General features: G+C 45.4%; 1 protein-coding gene across 1 annotated transcript in view; it reads right to left on the bottom strand.

Moving 5' to 3' along the window:
- Positions 1-20,850, bottom strand: part of Arhgef28 (Rho guanine nucleotide exchange factor 28) — a 295,945-nt gene that overhangs the window by 165,515 nt on the left and 109,580 nt on the right. Inside the window, exons 3-4 of the mRNA XM_032898997.1 lie at positions 11,989-12,136; positions 9,891-10,184 (exon numbers count right to left, since the gene is read on the bottom strand). Of these exons, the coding sequence (XP_032754888.1) occupies positions 9,891-10,184; positions 11,989-12,136 (442 nt within the window). The remainder of the gene's footprint in view (positions 1-9,890; positions 10,185-11,988; positions 12,137-20,850) is intronic.

The following is a 20,850-nucleotide window of genomic DNA, read 5'->3' as shown; positions in this document are numbered from 1 at the left end:
CAAAACAAAACAAAAAAAAATTGTCGACTAGGGAACTAGAATCCTAAGTCTTAGACACAAAGACTGTATGAGGAAATAAGAAAACCATGCTACCAACAAGAAAACTTATCTGTTTGCCCAACCTACAAGGTATCATGAATACTCAGAATGTTTATAAAATGTCAAATACAAAGGACCAAATGTACAGAAACAAGAGGAAAATAAGAGAAAAGGTTGTTGTGGGCAACACACATACAGGCTCTGAGATGTTTTCGAGGTTGTCAGGGAAACTAAGACAATGGGCCAAGCAGTACAGCATCTTCCAGTGTTGACGTCTGCCCCAGGCTCCAGTGGTAAATATACAACCAGCCTTCAGTACAGAAGGTGGGATGCTGGTGGATCTAAAGTAGGAATCACAACTATAAATATGCTTATAAGAAAGAAAGATAGAGCATCATAAAGAACAGTTGGGCAACATGGTAGCCATAGCTAGATCCTAAAGCCAAACAGGAGGCGTGGAGAGGCATTGGCACAGTGGCAGACCATGCTTGCCTGAGGCTTCTCTCTGCATCGGATGCATTTGAGACAGTAAGATCATAACCAGAGCTAACAGGGAAGAATCTCGAAAAACACCTCTCATAAACCATCATCCTAGAGACTCTGCCCTGTGTGTCCGCAACTTAGAGGGATTTGGCCATATTTTAGCCAGAACAAAATAGTTGAAACACTAAAAAGTCTCTGAGACTTCCAAGAAGAAGACTTCACTCTCTCTGGCTTTCACATCTAGAGACATTCCAAGCTGCACACAGGCAACAAGAATCCAGACATGACCTTGCAGTGAGAAGGGCGGTGAATGAAAGGGCTCAAGACCTGGATGTGGGCACTTATGGAATTCCAATTCTGGGGAATTGCCTGGGCTGTAACAGGGAAATGATATTGACCCAGCTTCCCACCTCGGGATGTCAGAAGTAGCCTACAGGCCAAGGTTCCCCAGAACAATACAGGATCTTTCTATTATATTAGAAATCACAGTCCGCTGTCACTGTTTAACAGACCTGTGGCATGTTTGGAAACAGTTTTTCTCTGCTTACCATTTAAAAGCATAATTGAAGGGAACTGTCTCTGGCTTAGGACGCCCTGTAATTGTGTCAGTGCAGCTCTCCACATGAGCCATTAAGACAAATTATCTGCAATCCCCTGCCTTGGCGGCAGGCTGTCATTTGGTGTCAAGAGCACCAATTACTCCAGACTTTCTTTCCAGACTAGGCAATCCGTTTTTCTCTCATTGACTAATGTTTCTTCAAGTTCACCATCTATTCACAGTGAGCTTGTTTGCAGCTTCTGCTCTTCCCTCACACCGTAGGTGAGCAGAATCCTCGGACACATGCCTTGTTGACCTTTCAGGGGACCCTGCTTTTTGTAGGACTCAAAAGATAATGCAGTGCTGTTTTTACTGCGTTCCTGACAGGCAGGAAGAGAGTGGGTTCATCTTGCAGCCGACCTGTTGAAGTTGGCAGCAGTTGTTCCAATTCAGGTATAACCAGGGAATTAGTCAATAATCTGCAACTGGGCAGGCTCTACTCACTGCCTGATACTAGACACCAGAGCCTCGGTCCCTGGTCTCAGGCTTAGAAATGTTAAAATATTGGAGAGCATCACTGGGAGAATTTTTATCCAATTCATCCAGTGTGAGGGTCACTATCAGCAAGGGCAGTTCCAGTGAGGAGAGAGAGGCGGGAAGCAGAACTGACCAAACAGGAAGTGGGTATCAAAGAGCTGGGAAAAGCTGGGCAGGTTGGAAAGAAGCTTCAATAGAAACGCAGATGTCATAGCCTCTCTTCCTCCCAAGGCACGAGGATCGTTGCAGAAGAGGTGGCGGGAAGGTTTTACAAACCAGAGATGGTTGATGATTGCAACGAAACAGTATTTTCTGGACTCGGCAGGGCAGTTGCACATATGAAAATTATGTGGTTGTGACAGCGTTGACCAGACCCGCACAAGCTCGAAGCTCTGACTGAGGCTCTGATGTGTAGTACCGGCTAATGAGTAGAGCCCGAGGATACGAAGGGGAAGGTAGTCATGAAGCCCCATCTCGCTGAGGAGCGACAACTGACAACTGGTAGCTGAAGTGGAAACTTCTAGTTCTTCGGAAAGTTCCTTACGTCCAATGTTGCTTTGTCGGGACACACAGGTGTACAGGTGTCTTCCCAAAGCAAAAACGCGAAAGACGTGAAGCAGGTCCAGGTGAAAGGATGTTTGGCTATAGCAGACACGTGAAAGAGGGCTTGACCCCACAAGAGTGAGAGACGAGCAGTGAGCATTGGTTCGCTTTGCGCCGCCTCGCTATTCTTCGCTCATGACACCCACGTATTGGTTCGCCTTACATAGCGTTGTCGAACTCCACTTGTGATAACACTGCCATTGAGAGAAACTCACCCAAGAACTGCTAGTGGGGCTGCAGAAGTGGCAAGCTGTCACAGGAACCTCACTAGCAGTTCTTGGGTGAGCCTTTTTCTTTCACTTAAAAGTAACCATAAAAATGATTCCTCAGCTTCTGTCATTTTTAAGCTCAATTCTAGTTGCTTGTGTGTAATCAAAATTGGTCATGAGCATCCTGTGTGTTCGGGAGAGTCCAAGAGCAAGCAGGACAAGGATGGGGCTTGGCCAACATAGGTAAACTTCAAAGCCTCCCGGGGCCTGGGATCCTGTGGGCAGCACACCAGGGTAGGTTATTCAAAAATAAAAGCTCCCACTTATACTCCTTTATTCCTGGAATTTATAACTGGGAGAGGAAGTGGCCCAAATACAACCTTATGTTCTATTTCCCAGACATGACACTCAAGATATGGGTCTGTCTTCCAAGTCTAAGGTCCACTGTTGCCAGGCAGAAGCAGAGTTTCTGAAACATTTATTTTATGGATATGAGTGTTTGCCTTGCGGGTCTGTGTGTGCACCATGTGTGCGTCTGATGCCTGTGGAGGTCAGAAGAGGGCATCAGATACCCTGGAACTTTACAGGTGGTTGTGAGACACCAGGCGGGTGCTGGGAACTGAGCTCAAGCCTTCTGCAAGGACAGCCAGTGCTCCTAACCACTGAGTTGTGCCTCTCATCAGGAGGATAATTTTTTTAAGAAGACTTTTTGTGTTTCTTCTTCTTGAAGGTACAGTTTCTAAAAATGAGAATGTGCCCAATGAGAGACAGCAAATCCATCTGGAGAGGACAAAGTTCTCTTCTTTAAGGAATTCAATTCTGCATTGATTCTTGACTGCCAAAAATCCTATTCCTTGAGAACTTAAAACAGGCTTGGAAGACAGTGAAAACATTTTTAAATTAGGGATTTAGATCACCCTAAAGGATACCTGCGCGCAAGCCTAAGCCCTGTGAGATAATTCTATCAATTTGACACAGACATTTACCATACGCACTATCCCAAAGAACTCTGTCCTGTCATTACTACTCACCCTGAAGGTTACCTTAGCAACCAAAGGAAAAGAATACCTGTTTAACATGTCAGAAACTAAGTGGTAGAAATGACTGCCCCAGAGAAACTACTAGAAGCACAGAAGGTTAGAAAGCAGAACTGAATACATACACAATTACTTCTTTAAAAAAAAAAACTGCCAGGATCCACTGTCTCCTAAAATGCACTAATTTCAAAATGTAGGGGGAAAAGCAGGAAATGTGTATGTATGGGCTGCTTCTTACCCACTGGCATTCAGTTCTTGCAGGTCTGAAAGTCATTCACCAGCACCAAGCTTCAGCTAGAATAACAAAACAGGCCAGTGAGCAAGCCTTAGGATCCAGCGTCTTCTCCCTCCTCAGATCTGAAGCACAGCGACGTCAGCCCAGTCCATGGAGCCTGCACCCAAGCCTCACTTTCCATGGCTCCTGCACTCGCAGCCAGTACACTGACTTCAAGGAAAAAAAGGGGCCCAGCTCCATCACAAGTGCTCACAAATCTGGCTTCGTGCAAGTCGCAGGTCTCTTCTCCGTGCAAAGAAAGAACAAGTTTTTTCTGCACACACTGCTGAGCCACATATCCCACCCCTACCTCACCCCCGCCCCTTTCTGTTGCTACCCAGTAGAAGGATGATGGGTCTACATGGCATGAGCAAGATGTCCATTTGTGAACACTGACGATCAAGACAGTTTTGCATTGACTGCAGACCTCTTAATCTTATGAAGTTTCCTCTGGAGCCCCCTGGGCTCTGCATGTCCTTCCTCTCATTGGCTGCAATGCATAGAGAACCAAGTGTTCTTCAGAGGATGCAAATGACCCTATTTAGCAAAGCATGGCTGCGCTAAATGCCTGCCTCCACTATGATAGCTTCGTGTTGCTTGCCCTGTACTGTACATTGCATGTGCGCCTCACGTGCACTGTTTTTAAGGCCCTGTTCTTCATGCTGTAACTGGTTCTTATACAAACAAGACACTGCTCAGACTTGCTCTCAAGAACTTGCACTCTGCAACTGGTAAATCATAACTCTAATTCCTAGATTCCAGTTTAAATCTAAGGTAGTGTAGTCAGCTACAGAATAGATTCTTGATCTGACCTATGAAATAAATATGTACAAAATTCCATTCTCTAACATATCTCCATTCGGTCCCACCAGTACCTCCAGTCAGCCCTCTTGGATGATGGGTCTTCACAGAGCAAATACCAATAGCCTCTTAGATGCATGGGCTAGGCCCAAGATTGCCCTGAAGGAAAGTTGAAAGGACCAATTGGTTTAATCTCTGATTTCCCTTCTGTGGATAGAATAACTTATAAAGGCAGAAAGGAAGTTGACCTCTTTAAACTTTGTTTTGTTGAAGATTTAATATTTTCTCCTGTAGACTCAGTCCTCAGCAACACTAGCAAAACCAAGCTTAATCATTTTGGTGGGTATTAACAGAACACACACATCCCATTAGGGATAGAAGAACATCTGCCTAGGAGACTCTGAAGTAATTGACCCTACGCCTGCAGAGGGGTCCAAATTAATCTTTCATGATATTAATTTACTCTCCTATGTGATGGCTGGTTTCATGTCAACTTGACACAAGCTAGAGTTATCTGAAAGGAGTGAGGTTACTAGAAAAAAAAAACCACTTAAGATCCAACTATAAGGCATTATATTAGTGACTGTTGGGGGAGAATCCAGCCCATTGTGGGTGGGGCCATCCCTGGGCTGTGGTCTTGGGCCTTATAAGAAAGCAAGCTGAGCAAGTTATGAGGAGCAATCCAGTAAGCAGCATCCCTCTATGACCTCTGCATCAGACCCTGCCTCTAAGATCCTGTCCTGTTTGAGTTCCTGACTTCTAATAATGGACTACAATGTGAAAGTGTAAGCCAAATAAGTCCTTTCCTCCACAACTTCCTTTTGGTTATGGTGTTTCATCACAGCAATGACAACGCTTTGCACAAATCACATCTTCAATCTGCCAATTTGTTATATATCTACGTATATGCATTAAGATATGTGGAAAATATTACTTATATCACCTTTTTAAAAGAAAGGGTCCTCCTCGCTCTCTAGTTATAAGGCATGCACAGGACAAGCTGTATCTCTCAGCAGACTGGGAAAGAAGTAACAGTGTTCACAAGGCCAGTGCCATGAGAATTAAGACGCCACATGGCGACCTCCTCCTGGTGAAGCCTGGTTTACCAGTCATCCCTGTTATGCTTCTGAGAACACAAACGCAGGAAAGCCATTTCGTTGAGCAGGAAGGGAGGCTTCAACTCAAACATCAGCTCAGCACAAATCAGTAAGACATTAGAACATTTTATCCCAGTTAACCTAATTGTCTACATTATGCCAATCTCCTCAAAAACGTGTCTATCAAATCACAAACAGGCAAGAACGCCAAAAACAAAGCAGACAAACTGTGACATCTTCTTGGGGGATTCTACTACATTACCCAGCCTCTTACTGCAAACTAGGCGTTTCAGAGGCCCTGCAAAAGCTTCTACCGTGAAAGCGAGTTTTGAAGAAGAAATGGATTTAATTTTATGAAATAGATGTGCAGTTTAATGGAAGGCCTGAAATTAAATAAAAGCCGGGACACTTCCTTCTCTCGCATGCATAATGAAGTTGCATGATGACTGATGACGGGTAACACGCAGGCCAAGAGGAGACCCTGCTTTGCTTTGGTTTTTCCAAGGTACCATTTTTATTGATTCTCTAGGAGTTTCACAGCATGCCCCCCAATCATATTCACTTCCCAGCCCTTCCATGTCCCTCCCTCTCAACTGTGCGTCAGCGACGTCACAGAAAACGCAACCTCCTTGCCCTTCACAGTCAGTGAGAGCACAGATCATGGGCCGCTATATGTTTCTGGCAACAACACAGACCACGAACATGCCTCCCTGCTTCAGTGAGACCATGGACCGAGAAAAGGCCCTCGGGGGCTACCCGGACCCCTGACATCACCATGGCCTCACCTAGCAGTGCAGGCCACTCACATCAATATGGCCCCCAGCAGCAGCACGACCTACAAACTTCAACATGCCTTCAGGCTGCAGCATCCACATGGCCCTTGGTGGCAACATGGGCCACAGACATCAACACAGACCCCAGCTGAAGTAATACCACAGACCCAGACAGGGTCCTCAGCGGCAACCTGGGCTAGATCTCATCATCATGGGAAACCTTACTTTTCTAAGGGAAGCAGTGCTTCATACCGTGTTTCTCCCTGGTAACCATCAAAGTAAAAAGCAAAAGGTGAGTTGTTTATTACAAATTGCAAAGGAATACAGTAATGTTTCAGGGTAGACCTTAGGTCAGACTTTTTACACAACAAAGCTGTTATCAAAGTTAACTATTACTCCTATTACTCGTCTAGTAAGACAACACTTATACCTAAAGAAGTCATTAAAAGTAGACAACAATTCTAAAAGATGAACAGGAAGTTTGTAAATAGTTTTTGACAGCTACTAAAATGGATAATTGCTGACTAGTCTTTAGGGTTCTTTAAAATTGCTAAATAGAACAACCACATGATCTACACGGATACACAAAGGAAAGACAATCAGACATCTACAGAAGCATCTGCATTCTTGCATTCAAGGCACATCCCATCACAATGGCTATAAAATATACAACCAGGAATGAGTGGGTAAAAAGAAAAAAAAGGAAAAAAAAAAACAGGAATGAGGAGTAAGATACACAACATGGAATACTACTCACCCATAAAAAATGAAACCCAGTCACCTGCAGCAGACAGAAGTGGAGATCACTGCATTATAGAAACTGAGCCGGACACAGACAAGCCAGTGCCACGTGATCTAACCTACCCATGGACTCTCAAAAAGTATTACGTCATACAAACAGAATCAAATGCTAGTTCCCCAGAGGCTAGGGATGACGATGATGATTAGGGTGAGCACTGATCAACAGCTGTTAGGCTATAGTTAGATGGAGCAAGGGTTCCTTGTGTGACAGCAACTGTGCAATGCCTACAAGGAAGTGTCTTAAACCTCTTAAACATAAAGAAATGCTGAATATTTAAGATAAGTATAACTAACCAGATTTAAACATTATACAATGTACACACACATCCAAACACTGCACGGCGCTGAGAAAATAGTAAAAAAATAAAAATGTTTCTATCAGTTAAAACAAGTAAATTTAAAACACAATTGCGGGGAAGGAAACCGGATTGTGCTTATGATTGATGTCCCCACCAGGAATACAATACAAATTCCCACAGGCCCAACCCTAAGCCTGTTCCTCATGGCATGATTCTACTGGTAAAGGTCAAGAGACTGGAAGGGGACAACATGAGGAGAAAACAGATCAGTGGGGGTGGGGAAGGAAGGCAAGAAGAAAGAAAGTATGGATGTTGTATATGTGTGCATGCTGATTCATGTAGTGTGTGTGTGTGTGTGTGTGTGTGTGTGTGTGTGCAGGTATACATTTGTGTGCTGTGTGTGTAGGTGTGTGCACAGTAGTGTGTGTGTATACATGTGTGTGTGCAATGTATATGTGTGGGAAGTGTGTGTGTGTGTGTGTGTGTGTGTGTGTGTGTGTAGGTCTACATTCGTGTGTTGTGTGCACCATGGTATGTATATACAGTGGTGTGTGTGTATGTGTGTGTGTGTGTGTGTGTGTGTGTGTGCAGGTCTACATTCATGTGTTGTGTGCACCATGGTGTATATACAGTGGTGTGTGTGTGTGTGTGTGTGTGTGTGTGTGCAGGTCTGTTTAGGTGTGTTGTATGCAATGGTATGTATATACAGTGATGTGTGTGTGTGTGTGTGTGTGTGTGTGCAGGTCTACATTCGTGTGTTGTGTGCACCATGGTATGTATATACAGTGGTGTGTGTGTGTGTGTGTGTGTGTGTGTGTGTGTGTGTGTGTGCAGGTCTACATTAGTGTGTTGTATACAATGTATGTATATACAGTGATGTGTGTGTGTGTGTGTGTGTGTGTGTGTGCAGGTCTACATTCATGTGTGTGCACCATGGTATGTATATACAGTGGTGTGTGTGTGTGTGTGTGTGTGTGTGTGTGTGTGCAGGTCTACATTAGGTGTGTTGTATGCACAATGGTGTGTGTGTGTGTGTGTGTGTGTGTGTGTGTGCAGGTCTACATTCATGTGTTGTGTGCACCATGGTATGTATATACGGTGGTGTGTGTGTGTGTGTGTGTGTGTGTGTGCAGGTCTACATTCGTGTGTTGTATGCACAATGGTATGTATATACAGTGATGTGTGTGTGTGTGTGTGTGTGTGTGTGCAGGTCTACATTCATGTGTTGTGTGCACCATGGTATGTATATACAGTGGTGTGTGTGTGTGTGTGTGTGTGTGTGTGTGTGTGCAGGTCTATTCGTGTGTTGTATGCACAATGGTATGTATATACAGTGATGTGTGTGTGTGTGTGTGTGTGTGTGTGCAGGTCTACATTCATGTGTTGTGTGCACCATGGTATGTATATACAGTGGTGTGTGTGTGTGTGTGTGTGTGTGTGTGTGTGTGTGTGTGTCTACATTGTGTGTTGTATGCACAATGGTATGTATATACAGTGATGTGTGTGTGTGTGTGTGTGTGTGTGTGCAGGTCTACATTCATGTGTTGTGTGCACCATGGTATGTATACAGTGGTGTGTGTGTGTGTGTGTGTGTGTGTGTGTGTGTGTGTGTGCAGGTCTACATTAGTGTGTGTGTGTGCACCATGGTATGTATATACAGTGGTGTGTGTGTGTGTGTGTGTGTGTGTGTATGTGTGTGCAGGTATACATTGAGGCGTTGTGTGTCCACGTGGAAGCCAGAATGTTGTTTCCCATTGTTTTTCTTTAAAACAATGTCTCTTGTTGGAGCTAGAACTCACCAGTTTGGCTAGCCTGGCTTGCCAGGGAGCCCCAGAGATCTTCCTGACTCTTCCCAGTGCTAGGGGTACAAATGACCACTGTTTTATGTGGGTGCTGGAGAGCAAAGGTAGGTGTTGAAGCTTGTTCAGCAAGCGCTTTGCACGGAGCCGTCTCCTCTCCCCCACCTGACTCTTACATTGTTCAGAAGTCAGCTCGGCTGTCACCTTCCTTTCACACTGCGTCTCTTCCAAGTATTCCACAGAGCTCTTTTTCTGCCTTGTTTCCTATCGGGATAATGGCAGCACTGTTCCCTTTCCGTGGCAAGAAACTAGCAAGGGGATTAGAGCCACAGTCTGAAGCCACAAGCTCAAGAATCAGACATAAAGAAGTTGTCCCCCCAACTGGGAGCAAAGCCTTTTAATGCCTCCTCAGACTTCCTGGGAACAGAAGCACCAGCCAACTGAGAGATAAATGACTGAGTACTTCAGAGAAGCCAGCCACACTGGAGCTAAGGGCTCAGCTAAAAGCTGGGAAGAAAAGTCTACCCAGAGAAACGGAGAGTAAACCGCAAGGCTCATTCTAAACTTGAGAAAGCCGGCACACATCTGACACTGACCTACCTTCAGGTGAGGAATTTCCCAGGACTGTCCAACCCAAAGGCAGCTCCAGTTGGGTCATAGCCAGCACAAGTTCCTCATCCAAGGCAGGCAGCGCTTCTGCTGTCAGAGCAAACGGGGTCAGCAGTGTCTGGTGACTACAGGGCGTGAGTCGGTCAGCCTGCGTGACCAGCAGACGAGCCAGCCTGCAGGCCATGTTGTCCACGTAGGTCACGGAGCCAGAGCCCATGGTCACCGGGGAATACCCTTCCGAGCAGAGGCACACAGATACCATCACCGTCTCTTGAAGCCAATGACCTGAATGACAAGACAATTAACAATTCAGCCCATATCTGAAGGAGTCCCACAGTGGTCGTGGGTGGGCAGCACTCTCTGGGGAACAAGCAGGAAGTACGATGTCATCTCTAAATCTCCCCGAGGTGGGGGCAACCATGAGCTGATGTCCTCTTATTTTGGTGATGCCAGAGTTTTAAATGACCCTTTAGGGGCTCTGAGGGGTTCTGAGTCTCTTTCCACCAACCAAAGTCATTTGCCCTAGTTCATCATTCACGTCTGCCCAGTCCCCGAATGCCAGCCTACCATCTGAGGAACTCCGCCCCCCTTTCTGCTCTGCCTTCAACGGGGACGTACATTCTTAGCCATTTACTGAGGCGGCAGGTTTTTAAATCTGTATCAGAGACTGATAGAGGTGCACCCGAATTCCATGGGGCTGCTTTGGATGCAGGGTGAAGATTACTAACTAGAGTCTATATAAATTAACACATCCAACAGAAAATAGGAGTTCCCCGGGGGCCCCTCCAGCAATGGCTCCTGTGTCTTGTAGACATTACAGCATGGCTGATCACCCTGCTCCGTGTCCCCCTGATACTCTTTGCCTCAATTTCCCATTTTGCTAAGGTTAGTGGATGTCTGCCCAGCTACCTAGTTTTGTCTTTGGTAGAATTTCCAAGAGTGTCCATGGCACCCAAAACCCTGGGACCATAATACTACAGTTAGACTGGGCAGAGTTACTCAGAGTCTCTGGACACGACATCCCTATACCCACTGGCAAAAGCTCACAGGTCTGTGTCTGCCTGACTCTCCAAGCTTTCCCTCAAAGGCTATGCTGCCAGAATTCCACAAACCAAGAGCATCTGCCATCCTCACAATGATTCTCAAAAGCAGGTGCTCAAAAGATGCCACCCATGAGACCATACCTATCCGTTATACATTGCAGAAAGTACCTTCTATCACTGGTAGGCTAACCATTTTACCACATTCAAAGATTACCTTTATAAAACTATAATCAGGGAAATTTAAGGTTAAGAAATACACCGTCCCTCACCCCACGAAACCTGTCAAAATGAAGACAAGGGCCCTCACTTTGAGCCCACCACAAAACAAGGAGAAAAGTTTGCTTTTGCACATAGGAGCTCAGTGAGTTTGGTCCTTCCATGTAGAGACTGGGAGTAGAAGGACGCCAGTTTATTTATCAGAGTAAAAGGGTAGAGGGGAAGGAACGGCAGCCATTAACAAAATATAGCAGGGGGTAGGGGTTGGTTTATTTCTTTGGTTGGCTAGTTTTCAGTTTTTGAGACAAGGTTTCTCTACGTGTCCCTGGCTGCAGACCAGGCTGACCTCTAATTCCGAGATCTGCCTACCTCTACCTACTAAGTGTGGGGATTAAACATGTGGGTCACCACTGCCAGGCATTTGGTTTTTGTCTTTCTCTTCTCTATGAGTCCCTGGGGCTGCCAGACCAATCACAGAGGAATGAGGAAGTTGACTAAAGATGGGGTCTGTCGTTTAAGCTTGTCCTGAGCCAACTCAGGCATCAGGCTGGGACAGAGGAGGAGATCCAAGGCACATCCTCCATTGGCTACACCTAAGGAGAGCTGGGGCAGCCAGGATGAGCTTACCAGGACTGAGCCAAGGCAGACACTAGGAGAGGGGCCCCAGAATCAGTAGCACAGGGCAAGAGTCCTTCCTAAGCGCATGTTCATACACCCCTATGAACTCCTGACCTTGGAGAATGGTTCTTCTTTTTCCTTGTGACTCACTACTTGGCAAATATCCCTGGAGGGAAGATGTCTCCCACCCTATCCCTAAGAGGCCTCCTCACCTGGAATGATAGACTGGAGAACATTATCCTCAACACGATCTGCGATTACCACGTGCCTCTGATGCGACCCATCATAAATAAAGTAAAACTCCGCATCTTCAGGAAGATAAACGTTTTTGCCGAACTTTGCATAGACCGTCCTCTGTCCCTGAAAAACAAGTAAGTCTAGGCATCAGTACACTTCCTTGTTCCGGCTCTGGGAAACCACAGGGAAGGGCACAGTGCCACAGCACTGACAGCTGTCATATGCACTGCATGTGAGTGAGCTCAAATGTCACAGAGCCTCCTTCCAACCATAACCTCTTCCTAGCAACCCTCTCCTGACGTGTCCAGTATGGGAGTCAGGGCTGATCTGCGCTGCTCTGATAGCCAGAGAAGACCACAGACCATCAAAGACTCATTTATTTCATTTGCTAGATACGCTAGTGTGATGTTTCAGTACCTTAGATTCCTATGCCCCAAACATCATGTGCATAGTAAGGTTATCTTGTATGTGAAATACCACTATAACCATAAAGGTACTCTTTATAATAAATATATATATTGGAGAGTCATGAGGAAAAAGAAGAAACATTCTCCAAGGTCAGGAGTTCACAGGGGTGTGTGTGTATGCTCTTAGGAAGAATACATGCTGGCTGGAGAGATGGCTCAGTGGTTAAGAGCACTGACTGCTCTTCCAGAGTTCCTGAGTTCAATTCCCAGCAACCACATGGTGGCTCCTGACCATCTGTAATGGATCTGATGCCCTCTTCTGGTGTGTCTGAAGACAGCAACAGTGTACTCATATACATCAAATAAATAAATAAATCTTTAAAAAAAAAAAAAGAATACATGCCCTGTGCCACCAAATCTTGGGGCCTCTCCATTTGTCTGCCTTGGCTTAGTCCTGGTAAGCTCATCTGACTAGCTGGCTGCCTCCGTGTGTGTGTGTGTGTGTGTGTGTGTGTGTGTGTGTGTGTGTGTGTGTAAATGTATATTATAATAGCATATAAATGATACTTATTCTTAGCTCAGACCCTAGCATGCGCTAGACCACTGCACAAAGCAAGAACCATAAATAATCGCAGACATTTTCAGATAAACAAGAGTTCTCATTTACTGCACTGACGCTGAATCCTCTGAGTGGTATCTGAGGCTTCTTTCTCGTCTGGGTTGGCCTCATCCTTCTTCGCCTTAAGAGTTTGTGGCTAACACAAAGCCTTACAGAGTGTCCTGGCTCCGAGGAGAAACACTCCTTCAAAGGGACGGGACAGCAGGCTATCGCTCTCAAGCACATGAGGCTTTGTGGGGGGGCTAACTGACAACGGAGCCTGCCAGATCACCTCAGGATCCTGCAGGCCTCAAAGATTCAGGATCCTCCCTGCCTGGAGTACAAAAAGGCAGCCCAGAGCAGGCCTCCAGGGAGAGAGGATGCATTCCGCCCAGCCTGAGGGAGTGGCAGGGAGGTGAAAAGAAAGGAAGGAGTAGAAGGGTCATCTATGCTAGAAGTTTCCAGAGCTTATTCAAAGTGGAGAAGCCTCTGGCTGTCTGGGTAGCTGCCTAAAACAAACAAAAAAAACCCCACCAGTTTCTTGCCCTGGGATGAGTAGGAAAAGAAGAAAGGAAGAGTCAAGCTAAGTGTCTAGGACCCAAGTGTCAGCCTGACTTAAGTCCCCTTTAGCAACATGACACTGGGATGCTAGAAGCCAGGCTAAGGAGGAGCAAAGTGAAGTCCAATGCTCCTCCCCCCAGTGACTTAAGGTTATTTGACCTAAAAGAATGTTTTGAAATAAAAAACTATTTTCACACTGGCTTGCAGTCGCACTCTCGGAAAGTCATCTAAAATTATGGATTAGCATAAATATAAATCACGGTGTTGGGAAAAAAAAAAAAAAACACCCCGGTACTCAGTTGTGAGTTTTCCTGTCTCTGCATGTGAGCCTGCATGGGTCGCACGAACGGAATCGACAGAAAGTGACGTGCCAAGGAAAATGTCCCATACAATAGCTTCAGAGAGAGCACAGGAAGGAGAGCTGAAAAGCAAAAGACGCAAAACAATGGTGCACATTTGACAGGACTGGGAGAGGAAACTCAGACAGCTTTTCCATTTCCTAAAAGACCAAGAACAGCTTGCCCGAGTCGTGTGTCTGGTTGCTAACCGGCTGCTCGTTCTCCAGAGCTAGACCCTGTCCTGACACGCTAGCAGCTTTCTTAAGCACAGAGCAGATTGTATAAACAGATGAAAGATTTTCAAGGACCTCAAAGATATCTAATCTGCGTCTACTCCAAACAACGGTCAGATTAGGCTTTCTTTTGGCCCGGTGAAGAACAACTACCACTGAGGCAAGAACTTCGCCAGGACCATTCCAATTACCTCCCTCCCCTGTCTGGATATATGGTTCCTCCCTCCCAAGAACTATTCCATGCTTTACGATGGCAAAGACTACGGGTCCACTGGAGAGAGGTGATCTAGTGTCCCGGCACAGAGGACGATACTCAGAATGAAAGGAACCACCTACTTAGTAATCACAAGGACGTCAAGAAACACAGTCAAGGACTGTGGCTCAGAAAGAAGGTGACCCAGGAGCCACCAGAAGGAGCTGAGGTAGATGCTGACAGGTGGGAGAGGATAGCAGAGAAAGGATCTGGTGACGGAAGAGTAAGAATATGGATGGGCAGGAGATTCAAAAGAAACCAACTGAGCTGAGCCTTTTAGGAGCCCCGGAGGAAGGGGGCTACAGGAAGAACGGGCTGAGCTTGTGACTGCAAATAATCAGCGGCAGGTGACAACCCCAGGCTGAGGCTGGCCACTGAAGTCTACCACAGTTCTTTGGAAACCACTGACTTCCCATGTGGTAGAGACTCCACTCACAGAATTCGCACATCCAAACCTTATGCCTGCCCTTAATTGAACTCAGAGCTGCAGGCTTTGCTTTCTTACAACTGAAAACAATAACGTGTCCTAATAAAACCGGTGGATCAATGCCAGGGTCACAGTTGCAGATGAATGTGTTAGCTCCTTTCTGTCAACTCGCTGGGCCTCACTAGCAAAATTCTCAAACACTCCATTAAGAGGTTAGAGAGGCGGCTCGGCTGTGAGGAGCACTGGCTGCTCTTCCAGAGGACCCGGGTTCAACTTCCTGTACCTCCAACAAGGAATCTCACAGCTGCCTGTAACTCCAGGGGATCTGACGCCCCCACACAGACATGCACGCAGGCAAGAAAAACGATGCAGGGGGAAAAAAAATAAAAACAAATAGATCACTGAAAAAAAATAATTCCTCGAAACTTCTGGAAACAGTTAAAAGACAGAGAAGGCGAGATTATCTCCTTAGTCTAAAAAATTTAACATATTCCACTCAAAACCCAAACCGAATGCTTTCAAAGAAAATTGAACAAAATTACTTGAAAGTTTCTTTGGAAGAAGAAATAAGAGTAGAGGTTTGAGGAGGGAATAATATTTGAGTAGACAAGCCCTTGCCATACCAAAGAGAAATAAAGAATAAAACCAGGGTCTTACGAACAGGGTGACAGTAGCTGAGGAACAGAACACAAAGGAGACACCAGGAACAGACACATGGGCATGTAAAAACTGCGTAATAAGGATCGTGTGTCTCCAATCAGCAGGGACGGAAAGGTCTCAGCTTCCTCGTGGGCTCATGTACTAACCTGCATGTTCTAAGGACTTTTTTTCTCAACCGTTCTCTCTAGGGTGACTATATTAGCCTAGTTACTGAGCTTTCTCACACTAAGGACCCCTTCCTTCTCATCCATCACGCAGGGCACCCACATATGGTCACACTCCGTCAAGACAGTGTTATTTGCCAGGCGACCTGTTTGTTCTATTTAACTTCTAAACCATCTAACAGGCTCGGGTGGACAGTAAGCCACGTGTTTTCAAACCAGGTAATGAGAACAGAATGGTATATCTGTTTGTGGCGGGGCTTTGCAACCTAGGGCTATGCGAAGAGTTTACAAGTGGGTGTTAGGCAGACTCAGCACACGTCAGCGTCGTTCACAAGACTGTTTCCGTATGTGTGGATCCATTTTCTGAATCATCACGATCGCTTCAAAGGCCCAGGGATTTTTAAAGGCTTATGAGCGCCGGCTTTTATAAGAAAGGGCAAAATTGAAATGCAAAACATGGTAGGGCTTTTTGATGGTAATTGCCAACCTTTTATACGATGATTAAAACATGGTCTACTGTATTCCCAAACATTCAAATATGCACAGCCTCTGTGTGAGAGGGCTTAGGAACAAGAACACAAGGCAGGCCGATGGAAACGGATACATCGTGTGTAATCATGAAAGCTTACTAACACATATCATAAAATCCGTTATTTTGTTACTAATATCGTGAAGGGAACTACCAAACTTTCTTTTTTTTATATTTAAAATATCGTTATCATAATAATTTCTTACAAGCCTCCCCCCTGAATCTTTGAAAAGTTAAACAGTGAAACCCCAGGATAACCCAGCCATGTCATAAGGAAGTTAAGACACACCACACATAACCAGTGAGTCTAATGCCTACTAGCTCAGGACACCAGAGTCAGAAACACGACATGGTGTCTCTCGATTTCCGTTCTGCCTCCAACCTGGTTCTCCTCCTCACAATTCAGCACGCACATTTGTCTTCATGTGACTAAGAAGATGATGAGAGCCAACAGTATTTCACTTCAAACTTCTGTGTGTAACTTAAAGTGTTTCCTTAAAACATGGGCACTGGGAGGGCAGCCTGTGTACAACCACAAGGGTCTGAGTTTCATCCCCAGATACCACATTAAAAAAAAAAAAAAAGCCAAGCAAAATGGCGCTCACTTGCAACCCCAATGCAGGAAGGTAAATTTCTGAAGCTCCATCTGGGAGATGGATCTCCGAAGCTCACTGTCCAGTCAGCCTTGCCTACTTGGAAAGCTCAAAGCCAGTGAGATAGCCCACTCCAAAATGCAAGGTTAATGACATCCTGTGGGATGACACCTTATGATGCACACCTACACGCGCGCATGCACGAGCACACACACACACACACACACACCCCAATTAGAAAGTGTTCCCTTATGTATTTTCTCATTTTATTCTACAGGAATAGCTGTGTGCTACTGCCATGATCCTCACTCATTTCTAAAGGAGAACACTGAAACGATCAGTCTAGCATCCAGTTGGAACCTTGCCTTGCCTGGCCCCAGCATCCCTTTCTCTTTATCAGCAAATACCCAATCGCTTAGTAACATGCATGTAGTTTTCCACCTAAACCCCTTGCTAAGGGGTTTCTAGTCTTAAAATCCATAGGTACATTCCACTCAACATTTATTTTAGACTCTAAACACGAAGCTTCTCATTCTGAAATCCGAGGGTGGGGCTGGCATTCCTTTATCTCCCTGAAGGTACACGTGACAGGGGCGTTTATGTAAGGATAATTAGTCAGAGACCCTTAGAAGGCAGCACAAGTACATTATGATCCAAGCACGTTTAGAGCCACTGAACTAAAGCACGTTTAAAGGCATCTCATTCTTTGCAGTGTAAAATATCAGGCTTGTTTAAGCTTAGCCAAATAACAAAATTCATGTCAACACAGATTGACTAAGATGGAATGAGATTATGAGAGTATCTTTATTTTTAAAGGAAGGCTGATTTACTTATAGGTCAAAGGACTTACAAAACACAGTTACAGTGGTTGCCTTTGAGGTAGGAATGGTTTCCAGCTCCAGACAGGAGGAAATGGACAGCAATAAGCCAACATTGAGTAGGTAGGGGCTGGGAGAGGGATGAACTGAAGGGTTCTTCTTCGGGACATCAGAGCTGGATAGAACGATGAGGACCGAAGTGACAGACGGTACCCCACGGTGAAACAACATGCTTCAGGAGACCACCTAAAGTTCCACACACAACGGAAATATTATTTAAAATGAAACTGAAACTTAAAAAGTGATAATTTATCAATGAAAATAATAACCATAAATTACAGGTATGTGTTAATATTCAGGAAGTAATCCATTATCCTAACTTGTACACTGAACTCAGCACATCAAAAAGAATGAACACACATGGGCTGGAGAGAAGGCTCAGTGGTTAAGAGCACTGTCTGCTCTTCCAGAGGTTCTGAGTTCAATTCCCAGCAACCACATGGTGGCTCACAACCATCTGTAATCAGGTCTGGTGCCCTCTTTTGGCCTGCAGGTGCATACATGCAGACAGAAAGCTGTATGATGTATACATAATAAATAAATGTTTAAAAAAAAAAAAAGAATGAACACACACACCAAAAGGTCATTACGACTTTCATTGTTAATGGACTGATTGGCCATTCCATAATTGAAGTGACCTTTGTTTCTCTAACAGTAAAAGTAAAGACTAACTCAAAGTAGATGTTCCCTGTAAGACCAGAGTGGACCCTGCCCTGAATTTCTCCCCCTGTGGAGCTGCGGATCTAACCCCAGGCCTCACGAATACTAGATAAACGTTCCATCACATCTCCAGCCTTCAGAAGCAAGCTTTTCAAAGCACCTCAATTCGGTGAATTTCCACATTACTAACTTAAAGATTACACAATAGCACAAGACCCGTAGATGCTGAACACAAACACCTGACTCCCACAGCAGATGGGAGTGGGAAACACGCTGGGTTGGCTGTGAGAAAACAGAAATTACAATCCCCACTCCCAGATGGACTTAGCAGCCCATACTTGTAACCCCAACGCTCAGGAGGCTGAGGCAGGAGAATTGCTGTGAATTTAAGGCTAGCCTGTGTTGTACAGTGACCTCAAAGCCAGGTTGAGATACACAGAGAGTCAGAAAGGAAGGAAGAAAGGAAGGAAGGAAGGAAGAGAGAGAGAGAGAGAGAGGGAGGGAGGGAGGGAGGGAGGGAGGGAAGGAGGGAGACAGACCACCATATCTCTGTATTCTTTTACTATTCCCTTGGTCTCATAATAATCAATGATATTAATGCTGTTTAACAACTGGACACAGGTATCACAGGATGAGGATTTGGTCAGTAATGTTTTATCATGAGTCAGTCTTGAGAGAAACAAGATGTCAATTCTGCCCTGTCCAGAACTGGAGAAACCTAGTAATTCCTCTAGAAAGAGTACAGTCCAGCTTGCCAGACACACCTAGTCCACGGACTGTTTCAGTATAAAAACAGATGAAGCCGGCCATGTGTTTAGAGGAAAGTGACAAAGGTGCCAAAGGGAGGCAGAAGGCATGTTGTCACAGGAAAACAATTGGAGGAACTTGGGCTGTTTTGTCAGAGAGGAGCAGACTGGTGGGTAAACAGTCACACGGCAAATATCTGAGGGTCTGCCACACTGACAGGGATCCGATGTGTTCTGCAGGCCCATGGGGAGAACCCAGAACAATGGAGGGAAAGGATTGGGATAGAGTTCAGCTCTGTGAGAGTATTGTGTGGACCAGAGATGAACAGAGTAGGGGAATGAACGCTAGCAGAGACAGGGCATGTTTGTGACTATTGTTATTTTTCTGTTTGACTTATCCGTGCACCACAAGACAATGGCACTAAACCATACCCAGTCCCGAGAGCCAAGAGCCCATACCATCTGCTGCAGAATTACAATGAATTGCCTTCCTGTGAAACACTGAGCACGTTTCATTACAATCTATTCCTCCCATGCTTTTGGTCTCATGCTTAACTCAGTTATGCTCAGTAGACTGGAGATTTTCAAACTGAAGTCAACAGAACCCCATGGTTCTAATGGAAGGATATTGGGAATTTACGAACACACCATTCAAACTTCATCCTGGATGTGCACTTCTAAATCCTTTTCTTTAGAATTAAATCTTAAAGGACTGCCATTTGCTTTTAGTGGATTTTATTAACCAGATTTTAAGATCCTGGAGAGGCTCCAAACTGCCAGGCTCAGCTGGGTTGACACGCGTAATGAATTTAAACTGAAAGACTAAAATCATAACTGTAAATTCTTTCGAGCTTCTTATTTTGAAGTTCCCGACAATGCTCTGGGGAAAATATTTCACCTATAAAAATGTCCATATAATCTCTTTTGGGTCTTTAAGGTCTCTCTGGCTCTAAGCCCAGACCCTCTGCTTCCTGATGGAGGGAAACATTCTATCAAGGACAAAAGTCACCAACAGTCTAATGTTTCCCCCTACCCTTTTTATAATTGGCGTAAACGGCTTGATCGCTAACACACAGCACAGTTACCACGCTACGAGGCTGCACACTTTGGAGTCACTTTCGACCCACACGGACAAGCAACCACATACTTGTAATTATTTAACATTTGCGGACTGTGGGTTTATGCTGCCAGATGTTCAGGGTGGGTTAGCTGACAACTTCATACACGCCAAGCCTAAACCAAGACACAGAACACAAAGAGTCTAAAGTCCTCGTAAACCGATCTGCCCTGGGCGAAGAATAATGCCACAACCGTCAAGTGTTCCCGCAGGGGCAGACGAATGTGCTCGACTGAAAGACCCTCCCGAGAGGTATAACAGTAAGGACCTGTGCTTTTTGCCCCTCTCGAGAAGCAGCTGAGCCAGAACAACCCTCTTCTGCCCTCAGCACGCAGGCGCCATGTATACTACTCACACCATGGAACAGGCTATTCCTGGGAGCACTGAAGGCCCTACCAAGCAGTACCAGGCAGGATGAAGAATTTGGCTATTCTGGGGTTGGGGATTTAGCTCAGTGGTAGAGTGCTTGCCTAGCAAGCACAAGGCCCTGGGTTTGGTCCCCAGCTCCGAAAAAAAGAAAAGAAAAAAAAAAGAAAAGAATTTGGCTATTCTCAGCAACGGGAGCGTGGATTCGGATTCGGAAATTACAGAACAAATCTCATTTGGAACGAGTCCGCCAGGGATGGCAGTTTGGAGGTGGGAAGAAGGAAGAGGGAGGATAGCAGAGAGAAAA

This window comes from Rattus rattus, chromosome 3, assembly GCF_011064425.1.
Source record: "Rattus rattus isolate New Zealand chromosome 3, Rrattus_CSIRO_v1, whole genome shotgun sequence".
In the NCBI taxonomy this organism is placed as follows: domain Eukaryota; kingdom Metazoa; phylum Chordata; class Mammalia; order Rodentia; family Muridae; genus Rattus; species Rattus rattus.
Note: the sequence above shows the minus strand (reverse complement) of the source record. Positions and strands in the feature narration are given on the sequence as shown.